The sequence below is a fragment of the Bos grunniens genome, chromosome 17 (assembly GCF_055505025.1).
Source record: "Bos grunniens cultivar Pamir isolate PY7600 chromosome 17, Bosgru_T2T1.0, whole genome shotgun sequence".
In the NCBI taxonomy this organism is placed as follows: Eukaryota; Metazoa; Chordata; class Mammalia; order Artiodactyla; family Bovidae; genus Bos; species Bos grunniens.
The window spans coordinates 16,016,567-16,043,358 of record NC_141181.1 but is presented as its reverse complement, the minus strand read 5'-3'; the positions used below and the strand labels follow the sequence as shown (position 1 = coordinate 16,043,358).

General features: G+C 40.4%; 1 protein-coding gene across 9 annotated transcripts in view; it reads right to left on the bottom strand.

Annotated features, from left to right (window-relative positions):
- Nucleotides 1-26,792, bottom strand: part of INPP4B (inositol polyphosphate-4-phosphatase type II B) — an 853,196-nt gene that overhangs the window by 51,627 nt on the left and 774,777 nt on the right. For all 9 annotated transcript variants that reach the window (XM_086346584.1, XM_086346591.1, XM_086346583.1 and 6 more), the window contains one exon: nt 3,137-3,249. In XM_086346584.1, coding sequence (XP_086202710.1) covers nt 3,137-3,249 — 113 coding nt within the window. The remainder of the gene's footprint in view (nt 1-3,136; nt 3,250-26,792) is intronic.

The following is a 26,792-nucleotide window of genomic DNA, read 5'->3' as shown; positions in this document are numbered from 1 at the left end:
ATAGATCTGCTCTTCCAATTTAATTGCACATGAACCCTGGAGGAAAGCATATTCCTCTTATCTTACAGATGAGAACACTGAAGTTTAGATAGGTAAGATGACTTATGTACAACAGAGCAGAGCCAGGGTACTAATATAACTCTATCTAACAAGGACCAAGTCTTTAACTTCTGTCCTATTCTGCTTCTCTCTGTAATTCTTTTTTTTTTTTCTTGTTATTCTGATGTAAGCCAGAAGAAGAATCTCTGAGCAGCAATAATTTATGGGCGCATTGCCTGCTAGGTAACAGGTGAATCACTCCGTTCTTTTTCCTTCCCTGGCCCTGGTAATGCTCTGATATGAGACACCAATCATCAACGTAGCATCAACAATGTTAATCAACATGCACTTAAGATACATTTAATGTGATGAAATACAGGTCTGCTTTATTATCTGCCATCAAGGAAGCCTTAACAGTTGCCTACTTTGAAAAGAGGGTATAATAATACAGTTCATCAAAGGTTTTTACCATGATTTAAATATGACTCCAACACTTAGCTTAGGATTTACAACTCTTTAATAGACCTTAGGTAAATACTTTCTCACCATCTTTAACATGACTAGAGAAATGTGAGAGCGTGATTCAACACATAATCTTTTTTTTATCTAGAAAACTCTAATGTTTTTAAATAAACAGTATTTCAAAATTTTTCATATAAAATAACAAAAGCTTTACTAAATTTATAATAACAGTATATAGACCTCAATGGTCACTTATGAGAGATGATCTTTAAAAAGAGTGAATATTCTTTAAAATGCTCTGTCACAATTATATGCAGCTATCCTATTAAGGATATTTCATGTGTCAAATTTAAAACGAATAGGAAGCTTGGGCAATTCCTTCAAAGCAGACTGGCTGGGTCTTCATTTCTGTATTTCACAACTCTTTAGAGCCAAATGAGTTGTTTAATTTGGCTCTAAATTTAAATTTAACATTTAATTTAACATTAGCTTAATTTAGTGTTTGGTATTTTTAAGTTCTCATTTTCAGTTTTAAAAATTCATTGAGATAAAATCAAATAGCTTTATATTTTTAATTAGAACATAAAACAGTAAAAAAAAAAAGAAGCAATATTTCTTTGTTTTAAAGAAGAAATAGAGACAAAAATTAAAATTTTGTGGAAGATGTTGAAGGGAATTTCTATATTTCTTGAAGAGTAATACCAAGGTCCCTGGTTTACAAAGAGGATACTGAAACTCATGTATCACTCTACAGATATGCTATTTATAGTTAAGCCAATATTCCTACAGAATGTCAAATTTGTACACTATGGGTGTTGTACATTTATCAAGGCAGGCAAACATCCATTCATTCATTCAGTGGGAAGTTGTGAGTAAGCCATATTTGACTGGTATATACATTTCAGCTAAAGTTGAAACTCCAATACTTTGGCCACCTCATGTGAAGAGTTGACTCATTGGAAAAGACCCTGATGCTGGGAGGGATTGGGGACAGGAGGAGAAGGGGACGACAGAGGATGAGATGGCTGGATGGCATCACTGACTCGATGGACAAAAGTTTGGGTGAACTCCAGGAGTTGATGATGGATAGGGAGGCCTGGAGTGCTGCGATTCACGGGGTCGCAAAGAGTCGGACACGACTGAGCGACTGAACTGAACTGATACGTTTCAAAAACATTTTCAGAAAAGTGTAGGATTTATGGGAAATTTCTTTATATATTCAAATAAGAAAACTACATGTACTAGAAAAAACATACATTTGTGGTTCTGTGCATCCTTAACTTAAAAATTTACATGACTGACAATATGTATATAATGACATGTGTATATGTTCCTAAGTTGTCAGATAGCCCTGGGAAATGATCAAACTCCTTTTGTGCTCTCATGTCATCAGTAATGTTGCAAAAATAACTTATGACCTGTCTTTGTGAAATTTTTCTGAGAATTAGCAACCATAGCAGTCTTTGAAGATGTAAAGAGCAGACATGGGAGAAAGAACTATTAAAAACAACCTTCATGTAATGCAGGATGATGCTAAATGGGACCAGTGTAAATGAGCTGCTCAAAAGCAATCTTTCATACTGCTACCTTTCATGTTCTTCCCTGGGGCTCCAAGAGGGCATGAAGGGAAACCAAAGCAGCTTTCCCCCTGCCTTGTTCTTGGTAAATTATTTTATATATACACATGGTAAATTATCCATTCCTTTTTCCCAGAAGAGAGTAAGTAATACTGGACTATAATTGAACTGTTTGCAGTAGGGGAAAGCCTTTGTTTTAAATACTATTGATAGAAAATGAATAGCACACACGAGAAGATCTGTTACACTGAACTCCAAATTACATAAGCAGCCCTGTATGTGCAGTAAGTACAAATATGACATGCATCAAAAAGATCTCCAAAGCGTGTCTTTCCTGATGAAAAGATCCTTTCCTCGTGAAAGGATCTCTGGGCCTGAACGTTTAACAAAATTCATATTTTCACGTGAGCTATGCCTGAATGGTTGCCAGGTAAGAGTTTAAAAATATAGGCACAGTTTTCTCCCTCGATTTTGTAGAAACCTGGGGTGGGAAAGCAAGTATATCTTTTACCTTGAGGGTGCCATTAAATGAGAAAAGACCATATAGAATATAGCTCATTACCCCAAGAGCCATCCATCAGTAATAAATTCTATGCCAATATCGAGATGAACAAGTACATTTGCAAGCTCATTAACAAAGCACTATGTCCAGAAGCCCTACCGAGGCTGTGAGTCAGAGATCTGATAATCACATTCTGTTGAAACCATACTTCTCTAAGGGCATCACTTCAAAACCTTATTGAGATGGGCAATTGACATTGCAACACACAATATCAAGAAAATCACAGACACTTGATTTTAACCTCAAAGTATCAAACACATCCTGAATTTATAAGAAAAGCTAATGAATAGGATTTTTTCTTGCTGAATACATCTTCTATCTTGTGTTCTAGACTATTGATAAGCTAGATGCCTAATCTCTTGAATAATGGAGAGTGACATCTGGTAAGCCAAAGTGCAGAAGTTGGACCCTACAGAGCAGATACCCAATATGCCAATATGCTTGCTGATTGATCATCATGGTGACAAGGAATAATATTTGACAGGAGAGTGCCTACCGTTGCAGCCAGCCACATGATTTCTACATTCTTTCTCTTTTTGGCTTGGATATTTTGATGGAGATTTTCGAGTAATCCTTTTAAATCATTCTGTTCTTGAAAATGTGAAATGTCTGAAAAACAAGAAAGGAGGGGAAAAAGGGAAATTTGTGTTAGAGTTAAGCTGCCCACAGGGTTTTTTTAAACATATTTGTAAATGCAGTTTCCAAAACAACAAATGCCACTTTGGAGCAGAGAGTATTTGAGGATAATCATACTTCCTTACTTACTCATACTTTACTTAGAAATATGCCTCAGTTTCCCTCATTCCCTATGGTGTATAACCGGTGATATAATACTCACCAAGAAGGGAAAAGTTTTAATGATGAGGGCTGCCTCACTTCAATGAAAGCATACAATGTGGATGAGGTGTGAGACACAACTTTTCATTTTTGGTGACCAAGCAGCTAGTTTGAATCACGAGATTATATCAAACTGAACATCTCAGAGGTGAAATTTGGAGTTCAACCAAAACACATGAAATCAGTTTCTACACAGCAAGATTCAACTTAGGCGATACTGACATTTTGGACTGGCTAACACACGGTTGAGAATGGGCCTATAGTCTGTGTTGTGGGATGTTAAATTGCATTCTGACCTCTATCATTTAGAAGTCATTATTACCCTTGCATTGTGATAATCAAAAATATCTTCAGACATTGCAAATGTGCCTTGTAAAGTCTATTCTGGTTGAGAACAAGTGCCATTAAGGAGCAGAGGTATGGATGGAAAGAGGAACAACGCAAGAGGCAATAGTTAATTAAATGCGATAACTGAGGAAGGGAGCAGGAAGTGACCAATTGCTCAGATCTCTACATACTCATAACTAGAGCACGGGTAGCCAATGGCATATGGTTCATATTTAAACCTAAGGAAATGTACATTATGACACAGTGTCCCTGAGTCTCAGGGAGATGGAATTCAAGTTTAGAATACAGAGATGGACACAAAAAGCCTAAGAGAATGGTTGGGTTAGTACCATCATACTACACGCTACCATGGAATCCACAAATTAAGGGATGAAGAACTCCTGAGAGCTATAACTGAGGCTAAAAGCAGCAGAAAATACATAAGAACAATATGGACTATACCCAAGCTACATTGTAACATTAAAGAGATAGATATGTTCCTGAATCTAATCACATTAAAAATGACACAAATAAGCTTTAATTATAATGAAGCTTTACATTTTCCAAAATTGTACTAGATATTTCCTTTTATTAAAATAATATATCTGAGTAGTTCTTGACTTCAGCTCCAGAGAGTAGAGGAAATATTTCCTAATAAAATATATTTGCAATTTATATCTACCAAGAATGGAAGTGGTTGGTGAAATGGAACTAAGCATTGAAAACAATTATATATCATCTTGAATTTCATGTCCACAAAATAGAAGAAGGTCAGGACAATCCAGATTCATATCCTGTTTTAAGGAGGTGAGATGCAAATTTTTAAATAAATATATGCATGATTCCACTTTATTAGTTCCTAAATGGGAAAACTGTCAAAAGTCAATTTTTTTACTGTGTAACTATAGATGATTCCTTTTTCCTTTTCTAATTTTTTTGGCCACAATGTGTATGCAGGATCTAAGTTTCCCAACCAGGGATAGAACCCACACCCCCTGCATGGGAAGCATGGAGCCTTAATCACTGGCTGACCAGGGAAGTCCCAATGATTCTGTTAAGACAGAGAAACTTTCCCTAAAAACCTCACATTGTTAGGCAGGAGACTCTGATACACAGAGACTTGAACAGGACACAGGTTAAGGATAAAGGGGAGGAGGCGTAAATATAGAAGGCCTTGAAGAGAATTGCTGAGTCAGCGCAGGACTCAAGAGCTAATGGAAAACACCAAGGACAGGCATGGTGCCTTCTAACTGATGCTTATAGAGCAGGAGGAGTAAGTCAGGCCTGCCATCACGCCTCTTAATGCTGATAAATGGCAAACAAAATAAAACCCCAATAATCCATGGCTTAGAATAATACTCAGCAATTTTAAATGATGAAAAAGGGGTATCATTGACATAGAAAGTGACCTTGACATTGCTGAAAGGAAAAATCAGTCATATTAATAAATGAATTTATTTCTATAACACTGTGTGTGCATGTGAATTTATTTGTGTGCCACTGTGTGTGCACACGCTTGCCTCTCTATGAAACCGCTGGCAGAACAAGACATCGGTTTAGATACTAAGAGCATTCATCTTTGGGTTGTAAGACTTAGGGTGATTTTTCAGCTGCTTTTTAAAACATATATATATTTTATATTGAAATATAATTGATTAACAGTGTGTTAGTTTCAGGTGTAAAGCAAGGTGATTCAGTTATACCTATACATGTACCTATTCTTTTCAAATTCTTTTCCAGTTTAGGCTATTACAGAATATTGAGCAGAGTTCCCTGTGCTAAACAGTAGATTCTTGTTGGTTACCTATTTTAAATATAGCCGTGTGCACATGTCAATCCCAAACTCCCAATCTATCCCTCACTCAACTGCTTTTTTATGTCATTTGAGACACTTACAATAAATATGCATTGCTTTAAAATAGTAGTTATTTTAAAAGCAAGGGAGAACAGAGTACACATATATAAGAAAAGGGGAAAAAACCCTGAATTCTCATAATACAAAGACCTGACCGCCAAGTCTCCAAGGTCGCAGGGTGGGATAGATTTCTAAACCATTATTAACTGCAGTCAAGTGTATGCGGTCATGGGCTATGACACAACAGTAAAAATAATATTAGGGGTCTAAGAAAAGGAGTGGGCAATTCAATGAAGAATAGTTGGATTTGGAAGGGTTTCTAACAAAGGTAATGCTTTGTGTCTAATGAGAGCATTTTATGGTGAGAGAAAAGTGTCAGCAAAGGCATGGACCTATGAGGAAAAGTGGGAGTTCACCACGTCCTTGGAGAGCATGATCTCAGAGGCAAGAATTATGAAGAGTTTTGCTACTATTCTGAGATATCTGAACTTCTTCCTTAAAAAATGGGAGCACCTGGTGAATTTTAAATATGGACATAACCATATCTGACAGGTCCCTGAGACACTTTCCAAAATCACCTGGTATAAATGACTTTCAAACATTTTTGAAAGGAATACAAAAGAATTTTACTTCATATAATTGTCCAGTTAGGCACACGTTTATCCCTTTGTAACACACATTTTATGAAATCTATTTACCCCTGGGCTTCACTGGTGACTTAGATGGTAAAGAATCTGCTTGCAATGCAGGAGACCCAAGCTTGATCCCTGGGTTGGGAAGATCCCCTGGAGAAGGGAATGACTACTCACTCCAATATTCTTGCCTGGGAAATCCCATGGACAGAGAAGCCTGGCAAGCTACAGTCCATGGGTAGCAAGAGTCAGACAGGACTGAGCTACTCACACTTTCATATTCACATTCCATGTTGCTTTCTTTTGAATGTTGGTCCCAACCCACCAAATTGATTTAACATCTAAATCATGTCAACATGAAAAAAAAAAAAAAATCTTGCAAAGCATGGATTTAAGGTAAGTCTATATTCAAGATGTTTAGGTGACTGTTTCATAAGGTTCATAGTCAGAGGAGACAAGTCAAAAACCCAGTGTCTCCAGTACTGTGCCAATAATTTTCCTCCAAACTGTGTTAGTGTCTTCACAGTTGGCTGGTGGCATAAAAAAGCAATTGGCAGTATTAAAACAATAGACCGGGCTTCTTCAGAACTCTGAGAATCCAGAACAAAGCATAATAACTTTTCAAAATGATTTAGTTTCATAGTTGATGTGAAGATTTTTAAATCAGCCATTTTAAACAGACTACAAGGTTCCTAAAATAAGTCAAACAAATGGCCATCCTTTGCTCATTTCTACCACATAAAGACAGTGCTTTCAGATACATAGAAATGATGATCCGTAGAAATTTCACTCCTTCTCCTTATGGCATGCTTTTTAGAAGGAAGACATTTGATGATCTTAAATTTTTCAAGCCAGTTTCTATTTCTGTAATGATAAAACTTGCTTTATTCAGAGCACACCCCTATCAGTCCATCACTTTGATTGAGGCCGATTTTTTTTTTAACCTGACACAAATCCTGCAGGCCCAGGAATTCCAGTCTGGTTCTAGAAACATGCAGAGTTAGTAATGACCAAATAGGTGAGATTTCAAGATGTAATGATAGATCCTGAAATAGCAACTGAAAATCCCGCTATCCATGGAACGTGGATGGGTTTTGTTACTGAACCAACTGGGGTCTGCGCACCCACTCGGAGGGAAGCTAATCTACTGACTCTGAGTTGAGGTGAAGATACGTGCTGTGTTTCCTGTGGAGCACCAAGCAAGGAGTCCCGGACGGCTAGTGCTCAAAAGGCCTGAACCCCCCAACTGACCTCAGCAAAGCATTTTTAAAGGCAAAATGAGGGAGTGGCTTCCCAGGGTATGTGATCACCTTGTGCACAGTTCTCTGATTGGTTGATGGTGACGTAACAGGGCAGTGTCACAGGGGTTAACATCATACCTCGGGCGCCAAGAGGTCTGGGGGTTACATGCTCATGGTAGTCAGCAATTGACTTCTTCCATTTGTAATACAACTCAGAAATGTGCATCAGATACTGTTATCTGGGTACTTTGGAGAGGAACTACAGCAGAGTGTCTAGGGGAGGGGTGTGTCCCATGAAGGCCTCATATAGAGTGTCCTGCTCAGGTACAGTTTCCTCCAATGTAAATATAGCCGATAAATGTTGCTCTTGATACTCACTCCTGCATTACTCTAGGACTGGATTTAGACAGAGCAACTGAATCTCCATACTTATCTCAGTAAGAGTATTCTTGTTGTCAAGCAGGGTTTAAGAAAGTAATCAGAAGGTGAAAGGTACAAGAATTTGCATTGTATTATTGGCTATATTAAATAGCAGCAAAAATCTAAATGATGATTAAAGAGAAGTAATCTGTCATATATTTATATATCTATATAATGACATGGAATCTAATTCCTTGTACCTCAGATGGTAAAGAACCTGTCTGCAGTGCAGGAGACCTGGGTTCAATCCCTAGGTTGGGAAGGTACCCTGGAGGAGGGAATGGCAAACCACTCCAGTTTTTTTTTTTTTTTTTTTTAACTCCAGTATTCTTGCCTGGAGAATTCCATGGACAGGGGATCCTGGCAGGCCACAGTCCACAGGATTGCAGAAGTCAAGACACGACTAAGTGACAAATATACATACAAAATGAATAAACATGCTGTACGTATTAACATGAATGTATACTAAGAACTATATTGAGCAAAAAGCAAAAAGATTCAGATAAGATAAAAGCAATAATATAAAGCCAAATGTGCAAAAATGTACCATATTTTTATGGATACATACATATAGAGAAAAATCTGAGAATATAAAATACCACATTCAGGATATTGATTTTCTTAGGGAAGGAAAAGTTCGGGATGAGAACCAAACAGGGCACAAAGGAGATTTCCAGTCTGTCTAGAAATACATGTTTCCTACAAAATTTCTGAGACTGACTGATGGGTTTCAACATGTTTGTATTTGATGATTTGTGCTTTTTTGTTGTTACTTGGAACTTTCATCATTCTTTTTAAAGAAAGCACTGAGCCAAGATTCTAGGAAATGATTTCTAATGCCAACTCCATCCCTGCTTTGACATGTTGTCACAGACAAGTAGGTTAACCCTCTGTCCCTGCTTCCTGAACCGCAGAGTGAGAACAATAGTTCCATCATGCTTCATCAACTTGAGGTGGGAAACAATGAATAAAAGTCTTGGCAGAAGAGGTGACATTTTTAAACTCTGCATCAACTCTGAAAAACAGAGGAAGATATTTGTGGTTCTTAAGAAAGAGCTCATCGCCTCAGATAGAAAGCTACTTTCTCAGGCAAAAGTCAGCATTTATCCAAAGTAAGAAATATACCCTGACACAGACACAGGTGCACACACGGTCATGATTCCAAACATTTCCCCAAAGCCAGTGACTGTGCTCCCACCACTCCCTGATGGGACAGAGCAGCTAAGTTCAGAGTCACTTTGCCGTAGCTATTTTTGCCCTGTTTTGTCAAATGGGATTTCTTGAACAACAACAGTTCTGAATATGACATTGACCTGATTCAAAGGCAGGGTGCTGACAAGTGAGAGGAATGAGACCATGAACTCTCAGCTCATTGAACTGTGATGCTAATGAGGCCAAGGCAATAGCTGCATCACCTCACGGTCAAATGACTTTGTGTTTTCAGAGAAGGTTCCAAGATGAAATAGAATTCACAGCTGCCTTCCCATCACCTTCCACCCATTTCTCAGTGGGGAGCAGGCACAACATTAACAAGGATCTATCACACCCTCATTCTGGAGTCAAGTGGTATAAACTCATCTCCGTTGAAATCAGGACTACTTCAGGAATGAGCATCTAAATGTCAGCCAATCGGAACTTGACTTTGACCTTGGAAACTGTTTCAGGGTTATGTAAGTGACCTAAATTGTTCCAAATAAGTGAGGGTCAGGCCTCTGTGAAGCAGAAGAGGAGGAAAGCTCTTTTAATCTCATTACTTTAACATACAATTGACATGGGCTTCCCCGGTGGCTCAGGGGTAAAGAATCCATCTGCAATGCAGAAGACCCAGGTTTGATCCCTGGGTTGGAAAGATCCCCTGGAGGAGGGCATGGCAATTCACTCCAGTATTCTTGCCTGGAGTCTGGCAGGCTACACTACATAGGGTCATAAAGGGTCAGACATGATTGAAGTGATTGAGCCCGCATGCACAGTTGAGCATGGAGATTAGAAGAAGGATAAAGTCAACACTAAGAGTGATGAAATAGGGGAGAAAAGTATCTTTTCAGTGCTTCTAAGGGACTGAACCAACCCTTTCTTAAAGGGTTGCCTACGTTACCAATGACATTTTCAGTTCTTTTTTTAAGTGATGCCAGGTTGAGTTAGGGTTTCTGTCACTTTCAACCAAAAGCATTCTAAGGTACATATCTGGTTATACAGGGATTTTTAACACTGACTAGCCATATTGCAAATGTGTAATCCTGCATTAGAGGTGAGGAATCACAAATAAGTAGGAGTACTAATGGAAAGCATCCCATCCATCACTTCTACAGTGATGGTTTTAAAACATCTTTGTTTTACATTCTTTGACACTGCTTCTATTAAGAAGATGGCATCTTTGTACCTTCATCTGGAAGCTGGGTGGGCTTGTGACTGTGTTGACAAATAGAGCATGGCAGATGTGATGCTCTGTGACGTCAAGGTCATAAGTAACCATGAAGCTGCTGTCTTACTTTCCTGGAGTGTTGCTGTCTATATTCCATCTTTGAGGGTATCGCATCTGGTAACCCCTGCACTAGGTTTGCAGAGGCCCAAGTCACGTGGAGGGTCTTATTTAGGTATGCTAGTTAATAGCTTCAGCTGAGCCCAGCTTTCGAGCCATCCTAGCCCAGGTGTCAGAATGAGTACAGAAGCCTGTTGCTGCTGCTAAGTCGCTTCAGTCGTGTCTGACTCTGTGCAACCCTATAGACAGCAGCCCACTAGGCTCCCCAGTCCCTGGGATTCTCCAGGCAACAACACTGGAGTGGGTTGCCATTGCCTTCTCTAGCAGAAGCTGGTAGACAATGTCATTTCCCAGTCATTTTAAGGGACACCAGCCATTCTTCTTTCCAAACGACATTCTTGGTGTAGGGAGAAACACCCTGCCTGAACACCTCCTAACCTACAGAACCTGTGAGCACAAATAAAATGATTCTCATTTTAATCAGTAAACATGGAATGATTTATTACCTTGTAATAAATTACCAAAACAACTACAGTAAGGAAAAAAAAAATCTTAGAAGGGACTGTATTTCTAAGTATGAAAAAAATGAACATATGATAAATAATGCTTTTACAGTCCACTCTGGTTAGTGATAAGAAAGCCTTCCTCAGTGATCAATGCACAGAAATAGAGGAAAACAACAGAATGGGAAAGACTAGAGATCTCTTCAAGAAAATGAGAGATACCAAGGGAACATTTCATGCAAAGATGGGCTTGATAAAGGACAGAAATGATATGGACCTAACAGAAGCAGAAGATATTAAGAAGAGATGGCAAGAATACACAGAAGAACTGTACAAAAAAAAACCTTCATGACCCAGATAATCACGGTGGTGTGATCACTCACCTAGAGCCAGACATCCTGGAATGTGAGGTCAAGTGGGCCTTAGAAAGCATCACTATGAACAAAGCTAGTGGAGGTGATGGAATTCCAGTTGAGCTCTTTCAAATTCTGAAAGATGATGCTGTGAAAGTGCTGCACTCAATATGCCAGCAAATTTGGAAAACTCAGCAGTGGCCACAGGACTGGAAAAGGTCAGTTTACATTCCAATCCCAAAGAAAGGCAATGCCAAAGAATGCTCAAACTACCACACAATTGCACTCATCTCACACGCTAGTAAAGTAATGCTCAAAATTCTCCAAGCCAGGCTTCAGCAATACGTGAACCGTGAACTTCCAGTTGTTCAAGCTGGTTTTAGAAAAGGCAGAGGAACCAGAGACCAAATTGCCAACATCCGCTGGATCACTGAAAAAGCAAGAGAGTTCCAGAAAAACATCTATTTCTGCTTTACTGACTATGCCAAAGCCTTTGACTATGTGGATCACAACAAACTGTGGAAAATTCTGAAAGAGATGGGAATACCAGACCACCTGACCTGCTCTTGAGAGATTTGTATGCAGGTCAGGAAGCAACAGTTAGAACTGGACATGGAACAACAGACTGGTTCCAAATAGGAAATGGAGTACATCAAAGCTGTATATTGTCACCCTGCTTATTTAACTTCTATGCAGAGTACATCATGAGAAACGCTGGGCTGGAAGAAGCACAAGCTGGAATCAAGATTGCCGGGAGAAATATCAATAACCTCAGATATGCAGATGACACCACCCTTATGGCAGAAAGTGAAGAGGAACTAAAAAGCCTCTTGATGAAAGTGAAAGAGGAGAGTGAAAAAGTTGGCTTAAAACTCAACATTCAGAAAATGAAGATCATGGGATCTGGTCCCATCACTTCATGGGGAATAGATGGGGAAACAGTGGAAACAGTGTCAGACTTTATTTTTTTGGGCTCCAAAATCACTGCAGATGGTGACTGCAGCCATGAAATTAAAAGACGCTTACTTCTTGGAAGGAAAGTTATGATCAACCTAGACAGCATATTCAAAAGCAGAGACATTACTTTGCCAACAAAGGTCCGTCTAGTCAAGTCTATGGTTTTTCCAGTGGTCATGTACGGATGTGAGAGTTGGACTGTGAAGAAAGTTGAGCGCCAGAGAATTGATGCTTTTGAACTGTGGTGTTGGAGAAGACTCTTGAGAGTTCCTTGGACTGCAAGGAGATCCAACCAGTCCATTCTGAAGGAGATCAGCCCTGGGATTTCTTTGGAAGGAATGATGCTAAATAAAGCTGAAACTCCAATACTTTGGCCACCTCATGCGAAGAGCTGACTCATTGGAAAAGACCCTGATGCTGGGAGGGATTGGGGGCAGGAGGAGAAGGGGACAACAGAGGATGAAATGGCTGGATGGCATCACTGACTCGATGGACGTGAGTCTGAGTGAACTCCAGGAATTGGTAATGGACAGGGAGGCCTGGCGTGCTGTGATTCATGGGGTCGCAAAGAGTTGGACACGACTGAGGGACTGAACTGAACTGGTTAGAGCTACATTCTGTAACTTTGTATCTTTTCTATAATTGATTCTGAAATAATTACAGTCAGGTGTACTAGCAAGCAAACAAATGCAATTAGTCAAAAGCCAATGAGATGTCTTAAAATTGTTAATTATGTTTTTGGGGGCTATAAAATCCTGAAAATTATGAAGAAAAAGCCCCACTGAAACCATCTTTCTTTGAATTGTATTTTCAATTTACAATTTATGAAAAAAGCAATATTAGAAATCAAATATCAAACTCCCAACATGATCAGAACTGAATAATATTTTGGCCTATATTCTTGCATTGTTTCATCTTAAATAAATTTCAAGGTTGCATCACCCATAGTAAAGAAAAAGACACACTTCAAAACTAGTGTTAAAATATATTAAAAGTAATATGTTAACAATTCTTTTAGAATTTCCACACTCACTATTGCACATTGAAGGCCATGGGACTTGGTGTATAGGGAGAATATTATAACACATTCATATTTTTCTATTTTCTTTTTTTCCAAAGAAATCATTCATGATTTAATTTCAGAATCTCTGAGCAATGTAGAATCATGTTGAGGGCTGGGAGATGGACTGTAGGCAGGTGATACTCAAAAATTGAAGTTCTGCTTTCCTCTAGACATAGAGATATTTTTATTAATGGAAATCAGAAAATGTGAGTATGAAAAGGGTCTTTATGCAAATAAATCCCCAGGTCAGTCTTCCTGAGAAGACTAGTTGCACTACTTGGATTATTTTTTGCCTACTTTCAAGGGGCCTGGGTCCTTAGCACTGAGGAGCATTGGATGGTCACCTTTTTTCCTTCCAACTCAATTTCCAAGTTCCCCACATTTCAAAGCAACAGTAAGAAATAGCTGTTGAGAGCACACACTACACACAAAAATCTGAAGACCAAAGCAAGAATAGATTTCTCAAAGCTTAGGACTGAGACGGAAGCAGCTTTGGGGGTAACTTCAGCATCCCAGCTCTATGCCCATGTAGGAGTCAGGCCTCCCCCTCTTAAATATACCAAGGTCAAATGGGAGCCCAGAGAGGTAGACACATAACATGGCTTCCTCTGCAAAGGAAGGGCTCAACTCTGCTATGGCCCTCCTTTTTCTGATAATGAAGAAGGAACTGACTCCAAAACCATCAGAAAAGAGGAAAAAGAAAAAAGAAGGCAGTTGACAAGAATGGGCTTTTCTCCAATGGTCTCTGACATCTCTTTAGGTTCCTGGAGGCAAGTAAGAATGAGATATTGACAGACTCACTGACTTAGAGAAAGAACTTATGGTTACCAGAGCAGGAAGTGGGGAGCAGAGGGACAGACCGGGAGTTTGGTATTGACATATCACACTGCTGCTGCTCCTGCTAAGTCGCTTCAGTTGTGTCTGACTCTGCGACCCCATAGATGGCAGCCCACCAGGCTCCCCCGTCCCTGGGATCCTCCAGGTGAGAACACTGGAGTGGGTTGCCATTTCCTTCTCCAACGCATGAAAGTGAAAAGTGAAAGTGAAGTCGCTCAGTCGTGTCCGACTCTGTGTGACCCCATGGACGGCAGCCCACCAGGCTCCTCTGTCCATGGGATTTTCCATGGGATTTACTCCGTCCACGGGCAAGAGTACTGGAGTGGGGTGCCATTCACTAGTATGCTTAAAATAGATAACCAACTACTGTATAGCACAGGGAACACTGCTCAATATTCTGTAGTAACCTAAATAATTTGAAATAATTTGTAAAAGAACAGGTGTATAACTGAATCACTTTGCTGATGCCTGAAACTAACACAACATTGTTAATCAACTATGCTTCAATATAAAATAAAAATAAAAAAAGCATGAATCTTGACTGTTTCATACTATATAAATAAAATAAATAACTCCTGAGGTATTTAAAAAGTCATAAATGAGGTAAAACAGAGGAAGACGATTTTGGAAATGAGGCTGCTTTGCAAGGCTCTACAATGAAAAGAGGTAATAAGAATATAAGGCCTTCCTTTTTTCCCTTTCATGTAGCTCCTTTTTGGCTTGAAGTGACCTGTAGTTTGATAATCTAGGATTCTCATGTATTTATAATTTATTGACAGTAACAAAATGTATTAATCTATGCATATTGCCATAGTTCCCTTTTCTGATGTGCCTGATAAAGATAATTTTATCTTTGAGTCTTTGATTCGTGACCCCTACCTGACTTCAAAGAAGAATTGTGTTGTATCTGGAGTTGTATTCTGAAAAACTGGAAGCATGAAGAAATATGGGTAGTCGGGAAGGTGAACTGGATTGTAACAAAGGCCCCTGCACTCGTGGTTCTTGGAGAGGTGAAATGGTAGGTAGAGAGTGAATGTTTGGGAGAGTGATTTCTCAATAGATGACTGAATTACAGATTTGGAAAAAAAGGCATTTCAAAAGTAAAATAAGTTGCTGTCTCCTTTTTGATGTTTAATTCACAGTTGGAACTAATTTGTACTTATCTTTATGCGCTGGGCACTTTACAGGGTGTGGGCTTCCCTTGGAGCTCAGTTGGTAAGGAATCTGCCTGCAGTGCAGGAGACCCGGGTTAGAGCCCTGGATTGGGAAGATCCCCTGGAGAAGGAAATGGCAACCCACTCCAGTCTCCTTGCCTGGAAAATCTCATGCACAGAGCAGCCTGGTGGGCTGCAGTCCATGGGGTTGCAAAGAGTCGGGCACGACTGAGCAACTAACACTTACTTACAGGATGTGATACTATCTTGAAACTGAATTCCCAAGAAGCTGGAATTAAATCAGGTCAAATTCAGATATTTATTTCCAAAAGGCAAGATGAGTCCTAAGATTTCTAATACACCCCTCACACCTCACTGTGGGACCAATGAATTATCCTAACAGTGGTGATTTCAGGAGCTCATCCTTATGAGGGTGCTCCAAAAATAATGCACTTTTTTAAAAAAGATTACCAGAGAAGCAATGATCCATATAGCTAGCTATATGGAGAGATCCATATAGAGAGCTGGGCTTCCCTTGTGGCTCAGCAGATAAAGAATTCGTCTGCAATGCAAGAGACCAATCCCTAGGTTGGAAAGATCCCCTGCAAAAGGGAAAGACTGCCCACTCAGTATTCTGGCCTGGAGAATTCCATGGAATGTATAGTCCATGGGGTCACAAACAGTTGGACACGACACAGTGACTTCCACTTTCATATAGATAGCTACTGGTGATGGACAGGGAGGCCTGGCATGCTGCGATTCATGGGGTTGCAAAGAGTCGGACACGACTGAGCAACTGAACTGAACTGAAAGAGCTTTGCAATCAAATTCAACTAGATCAATGCATGTACACAGGAAAAACAGAACTCTCTTGAGAAGCTCAAAGCACATGCAACCATTATCTTATCTGTCTTGCTAATGTTTATAAGTGCAGTGTGACAACTTCTCATCCTGGAAACTGACACTGAAAATATTAACTTCCTTTCTCCAGTGAGATAATGGTAGATGATGAACAGGTACATAAGGATTAATTATTCTCATTTAGCTCATAATTAAATGGAGACACTCAAAGCATCAAGTGATTCACCTAAATGAACTTTTAATTGAATTCATATCTTTGGATTTCATGCCATTTGGTGCATACTAGATAGACAGGTTTACTGGGAGTCCAGCCAATCTTCATTGAGTGGTGAAGTCTAAAGAAAGAAGACCCCACTGGGAAAAAAAGGAATGTAGAAAAATGGAAGGATGACTAAAAGGCTAGAAATGTGAGTCTTGATCCACACAAACTGGAGAACAGGGTTGATGCATCTGATTTGTGAGGGGCATGAAGTGACAAAGAAGATGCAGAGATCAACGGTGACTTGAACAGGGAGGTGGCCATTTGCATGTGTGTATGCAAAGATGTGTGTCTATCTTTGTTACTTGTAGCGTTGTTTGTATTCACTGCTGTGATTCACCCTACAAGTTAAGAGACACTAGAAGTCTATGTCTGGTTTTACATGATACAGAAAATTAAAACTGAATATTCTTTTGTTATCACTTTTCAAAAAGATACAGGACTGCTTTAAGAGACATATCAAATTAAAAAATGAACTTAATCTAAAAATTTTAACAGGTCAGTACATCAGAGTCTGTTCTGCAATGAGCTGAAAATAAAATTTCATTTCAGAAGATCAGGGTCCTTCGACAGCAGTCGAATAGTAGCAGCGCCAAAGCCTTTGACTGTGTGGATCACAACAAACTGTGGAAAATTCTGAAAGAGACGGGAATACCAGACCACCTGACCTGCCTCTTGAGAAACCTATATGCAGGTCAGGAAGCAATAGTTAGAACTGGACATGGAACAGACTGGTTCCAAATAGGAAAAGGAGTACGTCGAGGCTGTATATTGTCATCCTGCTTATTTAACTTCTATGCAGAGTACATCATGAGAAACGCTGGACTGGAAGAAACACAAGCTGGAATCAAGATTTCCAGGAGAAATATCAATAACCTCAGGTATGCAGATGACACCACCCTTATGGCAGAAAGTGAAGAGGAACTAAAAAGCCTCTTGATGAAAGTGAAAGAGGAGAGTGAAAAAGTTGGCTTAAAGCTCAACATTCAGAAAATGAAGATCATGGCATCTGGTCCCATCACTCCATGGGAAATAGATGGGGAAACAGTGGAAACAGTGTCAGACTTTATTTTTGGGGGGTCCAAAATCACTGCAGATGGTGACTGCAGCCATGAAATTAAAAGACGCTTACTCCTTGGAAGGAAAGTTATGACCAACCTAGATAGCATATTCAAAAGCAGAGACGTTACTTTGCCAACAAAGGTCCGTCTAGTCAAGGCTATGGTTTTTCCTGTGGTCATGTATGGATGTGAGAGTTGGACTGTGAAGAAGGCTGAGTGCCGAAGAATTGATGCTTTTGAACTGTGGTGTTGGAGAAGACTCTTGAGAGTCCCTTGGACTGCAAGGAGATCCAACCAGTCCATTCTGAAGAATATCAGCCCTGGGATTTCTTTGGAGGGAATGATGCTGAAGCTGAAACTCCAGTACTTTGGCCACCTCATGTGAAGAGCTGACTCATTGGAAAAGACCCTGATGATGGGAGGGATTGGGGGCAGGAGGAGAAGGGGACGACAGAGGATGAGATGGCTGGATGGCACCACTGACTCTTTGGACGTGAGTCTGAGTGAACTCTGGGAGCTGGTGATGGACAGGGAAGCCTGGCGTGCTGCAATTCAGGGGGTCACAAAGAGTCGGACACGACTGAGTGACTGAACTGAACTGAACTGAACTGAAGATTGAGAAGAACATTTAACTGGGAGTCAGAAAATAAAGAATTTATCCCTGTTCTCCCACTAGCTGGGGATGTGAATTTAACAAAATCTACCCAGGATACCAAACTCTTCATAACCAATTATAGGGTTAAACTACATTAGTGTTAATCTTTATGTCCTGAGGAACACGTATTTAAGAAGATGATGATGAATATTCTATAGGTTTTTTGGTATTTCTACAATGAAATAAAAATGTTACTTTAAGTAAAATTAAATAAGTTTAGGTACTGTAGATTATGGCATAGTGGTAAAGAATCTACCTGCCAATGCAGGAGATGCAGGAGACTTGGGTTGATCGCTGGGTCAGGAAGATCCCATGGAGAAGGAAATGGCAACCTATTCCAGTATTCTTGCCTGGAGAATCCCATGGACAGAGGAGCCTGGTGGGCTACAGTCCTTGGGGTCGCAGAGTCGGACACGACTGACCACACGTGCTTGAATGCACACACTTAGATTAGGTTTGGCAAACTATGGCTTGCAGGCTAAACCCAGCCAATTCTGTGTTTGTATAAATACAGTTTCATTAGAATTCAGCCAAGATCATTAATTTACATATTGTTAACGGCTTATTTTGCACTTCAATGGCAGAGTCTAGGAGTTGTGACAGATCACATGGCCTGAAAAATCTGAATTATTTATCTCCAATCCTTTACATAAAATGAATGCTTGCTGAGCTACAGATCTTACAATTTTCAGTGTGATCAAGTGAAGTCCAAAATCATTTGACTATACAATTCTTTCATTGCCCAACAATCATTTGTAGAAAGAATAGTCTTTGGAATACTGCAGATTATTTCCAAGATCCAATTGCTCCCTGATTCTTCAAAACATTTGTTGTTGTTCACTTGCCAAATTGTGTCTGACTCTTCGCAACCCCATAGACTGCAGCACACCAGGCCTTCTTGTCCCTTACCATCTTCAAAACACCCAACTAAACAAATGACCCAATCTATCCCACTCAGTCATTCACCATTCAACAAATATTTATAGAGTATAAGCTACATGCCAGACAATATTTTTGGTTATTGGGGAAAAAAGTCAACAAATAGACAAGGAGCCTTGTCCTCATGAAGCTTACATTTTAATGAGGAGTTACAGCCAAGCAAGGTACTTGGCATATTGTATACTAGACAGTGACAGATGTTAGAACATAGATAGAAACATAAAGCAAGAAGGGGACCAGGGCATTAGAGATCGCAATTGTCAACAGGGTGGTCAAGAAAGGCCTTACTGAGCAAGTGCCATTTGGACAAAGACTTAAAGGAGGTAAGTGTTTTATATGGTGGGAAAAATATAAGGCAGAGGAAACAGCCAAGGGAAAAATTCCTCAGACACAGCTACAGGTCTGTGTGTGGCAGAGTGAAGCAAGTGATGGAAGGAGGGAAAGACAAAGAGAGGGGAGGAGAGAGAGAAAGAGATAGGAGAGTGGAATCATAAGATCAGAGGTTTTGCCAGATTATAGGGAGCTTTGTAAGAATTTAGAGACATTGTAAGAATTTAGATTGTTACTTTGCAATAAAAAAAAGGGGCTATTGGATGGCTTTAAAGAGAGACATGATCAGATTTTCATCTTTAAAAGGTCACTGTGGCTGCTGTGATCAAAAAGACTATTGAATGAGGTGGAGAGAGGAAACAAGGAGACCCGGAGAAGGTTTTTGCCATCATCTGGAAGCAAGAAAAACAAGGATTTGCACACAGTCATAGCAAAACAGGTGGAGAGAGCTGGTCATACTGGAGAGAGCTGGTCATACATTTTGAAAATAGAGCCAATGACATTTTCTGATGGGCTGAAAATGTGGTGTGAAAAAAAAGAGGAGTCAAGGGTGACTCTCATTATTTTCCAAAACAAGAAAAAATTAGAAATGATAAAAACTGAAATGGGGAAGACAGTGGGAGGAATAAATTTCTAAGGGCACATAAGGAACAGAGTTTGAGGTGTTGAACCAGATGTATGAGTTCAGGGAAGAGAGCTGGGCTGGGGATGCAGGTATGTGTGTGTATCAGTTGCTTAGTCATGTCCAGCTTTAAGTGACCCCAGGAACTGTAGCCCGGCAGGCTCCTTTGTCCATGGGATTCTCCAGGCAAGAATACTGGGGTGGGTTGCCATTCCCTTCTCCAGGGGATCTTCCCAACCCGAGGATTGAACTCATGTCTCCTTCACTGCAGATGGACTCTATGGAGGTGGATAATGACTGGATGGTATTTAAAGCAATGAGGCTGTTCAACAAGGGAACAGAGTGGACATCTACAGAGGTCAGAAAGGTAATGTGGAATCAATAATGGAGGTTGAAACACAGCAGCCAGTGGACAAGAGTAATCACAGGAAAGTAGGGAGTGGCCTGGAAGACCAGTGATGAAAGAGGGAAAAAATAATCATGTCAAACCTATTACTAGATCACTAGGATGAGGACAGAGCAGAGTGCTGGCTTTAAGAGAGAGAGATACTGACAAGACGAGTTCCAGTGAAGTGATGTGGACCAAAGGCTGCCTAGAGTTGGTTTAGCAGAAACATGAGAGGAGAAAAACTGAAGACAGTAATCTTTGAATTGCATTTTTGCCTGCTTGGGGGAACATTTTCAACATTCAGGAAGCCCTTCAAAATAACACAATTTTCCCATGTACTGCCAAACCCTTTTCCTCATCTTTTTATATGTCTATGCAATGCCAAACATATGGATAATATGTGAAAAATTCCTCAGCCATCTGAATGTTTCCAAATACACATAAGTTCGAAATAAAAAGCAAAATATTTGGATGACTAACTAGATTTTTCATTTGTATATCTGCATGTCTCTATAGTACCAAGGTTGAGATGTCTGGAAAACAGAAATTATTACTAAATAAATTACATAATAGTAATTTATAGTTCCTATTGGAAGGATTATCATGTGTTAAGAAAATTCTTGAATCTTCTGCCATTTTATATCCTTAAGTTTATTAGAAATGCAAAAACAGCCTATAGTATTCATATTATTCTTTGTGCTTAGGAAACTGAGACACATTAATTCAACTTGACACAATAAATCAAGATCATCTCACACTGAACAGAATCATAATTACAGCTGAGTTGTTTTATATACACATTTCACTTAGGTCAATAAATGTTTGTTAAACAACAAATAAATAAAAGATACTAGAGTTTTACTATTCTGAAAATGTTCACTTCCTTCTACATTCATGTCAAGAGTATTAATGAAATGCAAAACACAGATTTACACTTTGATAGCTAAACGTGTAACATCTTACAAATCTAAGCTGCTGCTGCTGCTGCTGCTGCTGCTAAGTCGCTTCAGTCGTGTCCTACTCTGTGTGACCCCACAGACGGCAGCCCACCAGGCTCCCCCGTCCCTGGGGTTTTCAAGGCAAGAACACTGGAGCGGGTTGCCATTTCCTTCTCCAATGCATGAGAGTGAAAAGTGAACGTGAAGTCGCTTAGCCGTGCCCGACTCTTAGCGACCCCATGGACTGCAGTCTACAAGGCTCCTCCATCCATGGGATTTTCCAGGCAAGAGTACTGGAGTGGGGTGCCATTGCCTTCTCCACAAATCTAAGCTGCTGCTGCTGCTGCTAAGTCACCTCAGTCGTGTCCGACTCTGTGCAACCCCATAGAGGGCAGCCCACTAGGCTCCTCTGTCCCTGGGATTCTCCAGGCAAGAATACTGGAGTGGGTTGCCATTTCCTTCTCCAATGCATGAAAGTGAAAAGTGAAAGTGAAGTCGCTCAGTCGAGTCCGACTCTTAGCGACCCCATGGACTGGAGCCTACCAGGCTCCTCCATCCATGGGATTTTCCAGGCAAGAGTACTGGAGTGGGGTGCCATTGCCTTCTCTGCAAATCTAAGCTAGTGGGTCTCAAATCTAAGCTAGTGGGTCTCAAATCTTGGGCTTCCCTGGTGGCTCAGATGGTAAAGAATCTTCCTGCAATGCAGGAGACCTGGGTTTGATCCCTGGATTGAGAAGATCCCCTGGAGGAGGGCCTGACAACCCACTCCAGTATTCTTGCCTAGAGAATTCCATGGACAGAAGAGCCTGGCAGGGTGCAGTCCATGGGGTTGCAAAGAGCTGCACACGACTGAGTGACTAACACACACACACACACACACTCAAATCTTATTGTTCAATACAGAGGGGGCTTGTTAAAACACAAAATATTGACCCCACAACCCCATACCGATTTGTTTGAAATGATTCTTTCATGGATGAAGTGAGGAGAGGTGCTGAGTGGCAAAGGGTAGATTGTGCTGGTCCACACTGATTAGCTGTCACTATCTGAACCCTTTCCCTTTCTGCTGTTAATAGCAGGTAGCCTCATTTCCCAGGCTACTTCCTGCCCTTTGATTTATAATTAAGTTAGGGCAATAAGGATTGAGAGGGAGATTAAGTAGGAGAAAGAAGCCAGAAATTAGTATATTTCTCTCTGTGTCTGTTTCTCTTGCTCTCTCTGGAACTGGTCGTGGCTTCTCCATGACTCCAGCTTGCACAGGGCAACTTCTCTGTCCATGATCCCACCTTCTACTGGACAGTCCCCACCAAGAACCTAGATGGAGGTGGGGAAAGGCAATTTTTCTGCTCTGGGGCCAGCTGACCTAGGTCTCTTCAGGACCTGGGTTAGCTACTGCTAGATTCCTGCTGCTGCTAAGTCGCTTCAGTTGTGTCTGACTCCTAGCGACCCCATGGACTGCAGCCTACCAGGCTCCTCTGCCCATGGGATTTTCCAGGCAAGAATACTGAGTGGGGTGCCATTGCTAGATTCCTGCTATTGCTAAATGCTGGATGGCAACATCACCCTGGTTAATTTCTCCTCAGTTTCTTCAAGTTTATCTCTAATCTTCCACAGTAAATTCCTAAAATGCTCATTTGCATGACTGGGCTCTGACTAATATGGTTACTAAGAATTTTGCATTATTTTTCAGGTTACCACAGGACAGTCTGGGCTAGCATGTCCTATCAAATTCAGACACCTGTCTAACCATCTACAGGTTAGTCACATCCTGATCTCAGCCTCAACGTTTATAGACAATGGGAAGGAAGCAAAGATGAAAGAGATACTCAGAAAAGGGAGAAAGGTGATGGGGTAAGGGTCTAACAGGGCTTTTTGTCACCCACTGCTGAAACTTAGTTGACAGAACTAAACAGCAGCCTCTGACGTCACTGTTCTGGGAATGCTAAGGGTCTATCCTTGTGTTCGGAAAGGATCTCTCTACATAGATGTGAACCTTTCAGAGGAAGTCTAGTATTACCAGGTGTGGGGAGAAAGGTAATAATTTAGAAATTTACTTTGAAAGCTGAAAAATAGTTAACCTGTATCAGAAAGTTCTTTCACTCAGTAGAAACAATCAAGACTGTTGACTTTTAGTTAGGGATGTGTGTGTGTGTGTGTTTGTGTGTGTGTGTGTGCATCTGTGTGTGTGCAATCATTGCATGTGTTTGTTAACGCCTTCTGAGATATTTGCTTTACTTCATTTCCTTACTTTATAAATTAAAGTCACTTGCAAAGGCTGCGAAGGACTGGAGCTCAGTTGCATCTGACTTTTTGCGACCCTGTGGACTACACCCTGCCAGGCTCCTCTGTTCATGAGGTTTTTCAGGCAAGAAAATGAGTGGGTTGCCATTTCTTTCTCCAGGGGATCTTCCCAACCCAGGGATCAAACCCGCATTTCCCATGCCTCCTGCATTGTAGGCAGGTTCTTTACCAAGGAGCCATCGGGGAAGCCCAAGGACTGGAGGCCAGGCTCAATTTAGGTGGTAGTCTAAGGGCAGAGAGCTCTGAAGAGCAGGGACAAGAAACACCCACCATAGCTTATTCTACGAAGTGAAGGCAATGTGTTCCAACTCATAGTGACAGCAAGCCGTGTTGTGTGCATCAATATACGTTGGTTCCAATTGTAAGCAGTAAGTGGATGAATATTCAGAGGCAGCTTTCTTTGTTTATGGAGCATTGCCTGTCCATCCAGCACACAGAGCTGATGCTGTCAGCATTGATTTCATCACACACTGTCTGGTCTGCAACAGAGCTCATAAAATAACCACTAACTGAAGAAAATATCCATTTAAGCAGCCTTAATTTTCACTGATAAGCAGAGCAAATGTGGTACAACTCTTCTCTCTGATACATGTTCAGTATTCCAAGAACTGATTTATATGTGGCTCCTTGACTTTATCCATTTGTAACACAAGATACCTGTTAGCATGTGACAGGGACTGCTCGCCACACTCCCTGGCTTCCAACAGGAAGCATCCAACAGGGTGATAGGCCAAAGACGTCTGCCAAGGCCTAGGGCTGATTTCTTTCAGGGCACAATATGTGCTATAAACATTGTAGTTAGTTCTTTTCCAGCAATAATCTGAAGTGTATCCGTTCGTAAACTCATTTCACACAAAGTACAATTACAAATTACATCTTAGTGGTTCCAGTCTTTTCCTTTCTTCTAGAAACAACATCCAATATTATCATTCAGGAAACTATTACTACATATTTGTTCTACAAAAATTATCTTGATTTACTAGAGCGATGTGTTAAGTTTGAAAAACTGGTTAAATTTTCAATGACGATATTTTCTTTTTTTAAAGATATTTTTCTTGATGTAGACCATTTTAAAAGTCTATATTGAATTTGTTACAATATTGCTTCTTTTTTATGTTTTGATTTTTTGACCCCGAGGCATGTGGGGTCTTAATTCCCCAACTAGGGATCAAACCCGCACTCTCTGCGTTGGAGGCTAAGTCTGAACCACTGGACTGCCACGGAAGTCCCTCAATGGCAATACTTTAAAAAGACAAAGTATGAGATGTTAAGGGGTGAGTTGATTCATTCTCTGATCTAACAAAAGCCACTTTTAGATATTCAGCACTGTATTCACAGTCAAGTTTTTATTTATCATTTATTTCTGGGAAATCCTCTCATATGAAGGTTTTTCTTGTCCCAGTGGAGTCCTATTCCTTTTTTTCTTTTAATATTTCACATTATTTTGAGTTTTAGTATCTATAATAATTTTCTAATTTTATCCTTTACTGAACAGTTTTGCTCCTTTAAGTGAGAGGTAAGATAAACTGAAAAACTAAAAACAAAAAATGTTAACTGAAAATATAAATTCAAAGGAACAAAAATCAGTAAATTGCACCTTGTTAACCAAATCTTAGTTCAGCAAAAGTGAGCACTGGAATGTGTGGCATTCTTGCACAGCTTTTATGAATTAGAGTTAAATAGTTAACTATAAATTATTTTAAAGAGCTCGATAAGATAACAAGGAAAACCATGATTGATCTGATTTTGAAAGTTAGTATGGTGGATGTGTGGAGAAGGAAATGGTAACCCACTCCAGTATTCTTGCCTAGAGAATCCCGTATACAGAGCAGCCTGGTGGGCTGCTGTTCATGGGTCACACAGGGTCAGACACGACTGAAGCGACTTAGCATGCATGCATGCATTGGAGAAGGAAATGGCAACCCACTCCAGTATTCTTGTTTGGAGAATCCCAGGGACTGGGGAGCCTGGTGGGCTGCCGTCTATGGGGTGGCACAGAGTTGGACACGAATGAAGCGACTTAGCAGCAGCAGTAGCAGCAGCAGCATGGTGGATGTGAACAAGATCTTTTATCAAGGCTTTTTCCTCTGAAGCCATCAAAGGACCATGGCAGACCTGATGACATTGGTGGAGCATCAGGGGTATAAAGACCAAGCCAGAACTGCTCTTTGGACTCCTTTCAGACCATTTATACTCAGAACATCAAACTTAAAGAATTATCTGTGACCTTTGGTTAGAATTCTTCAGGTGTTAAAGGGCTTCAGCCAGGCAGGGCAGCTTTCTTTTTCTAAAAACCAGAATACTACTCTTTCCCTTTCACTGAGGGTTCTGACTTTGCATGCTATGGGAGGCCTGTCCTCTGCTCTCCTTCAGAGCCCTTTGCAGGCATTCTGGTCAGTTCCAGAGGCCTCACCACGTGCCCCTCTATAGAACCTCTAGATAGGGTGGTCAAGAGCATGTGCTTACCTGCTTACCCTCGGCAATTCTATCTGTCCTTTATAATATCTGTTTCTCTTAGGAAACCAAATCAAAGAGTAAAAAAGAAAAAAGCAGAAAGAGAAACCTTCTCACTCAACTCTTGCTTTTAGCCTACTTTTTCATTTCTCTACTTCGCATTCACTTGAAGTTTCCTAAGGGTGGCTTTTACTGTTTCTTTACTTGTACATCATGAGTTCTCTGCCTGAATGTTTGTGATGTGGTTTCAACCCATGCTTTTATTAAAACTACTCCACCAAATATCATCAAATACTCTCAACCACCAAATCCAACAGCTACTCTTTAATCCTCATTCTTCTTCTTTCAACAATACATTCTTATTCCATCTTTGAAGTTCTTTATTCATTCCTTTGGCTGCATAGGGGCTTAGTTTCAGTATGTGTGATCTTTTGTTGTGGCACATCGGCTTCTCTCTAGCTGTGATGCGTGGGCTCAGTAGTTGTCGCTACTGAGGGATCTTAGTTCCTCGACCAGGGATGGAACCTGTGTCCCTTGTATTGCAAGGCAGATTTCTTAACCACTGGGCCACCAGGGAAGCCCCCACAAATGTTATTCTTGCTCACCTTCTCCTAGTTGATATTCTTTTCATTTAGCTACAGTGATGCTCGATGACCCTGAATCTAAGCATTTCTCCATTTTGTTGT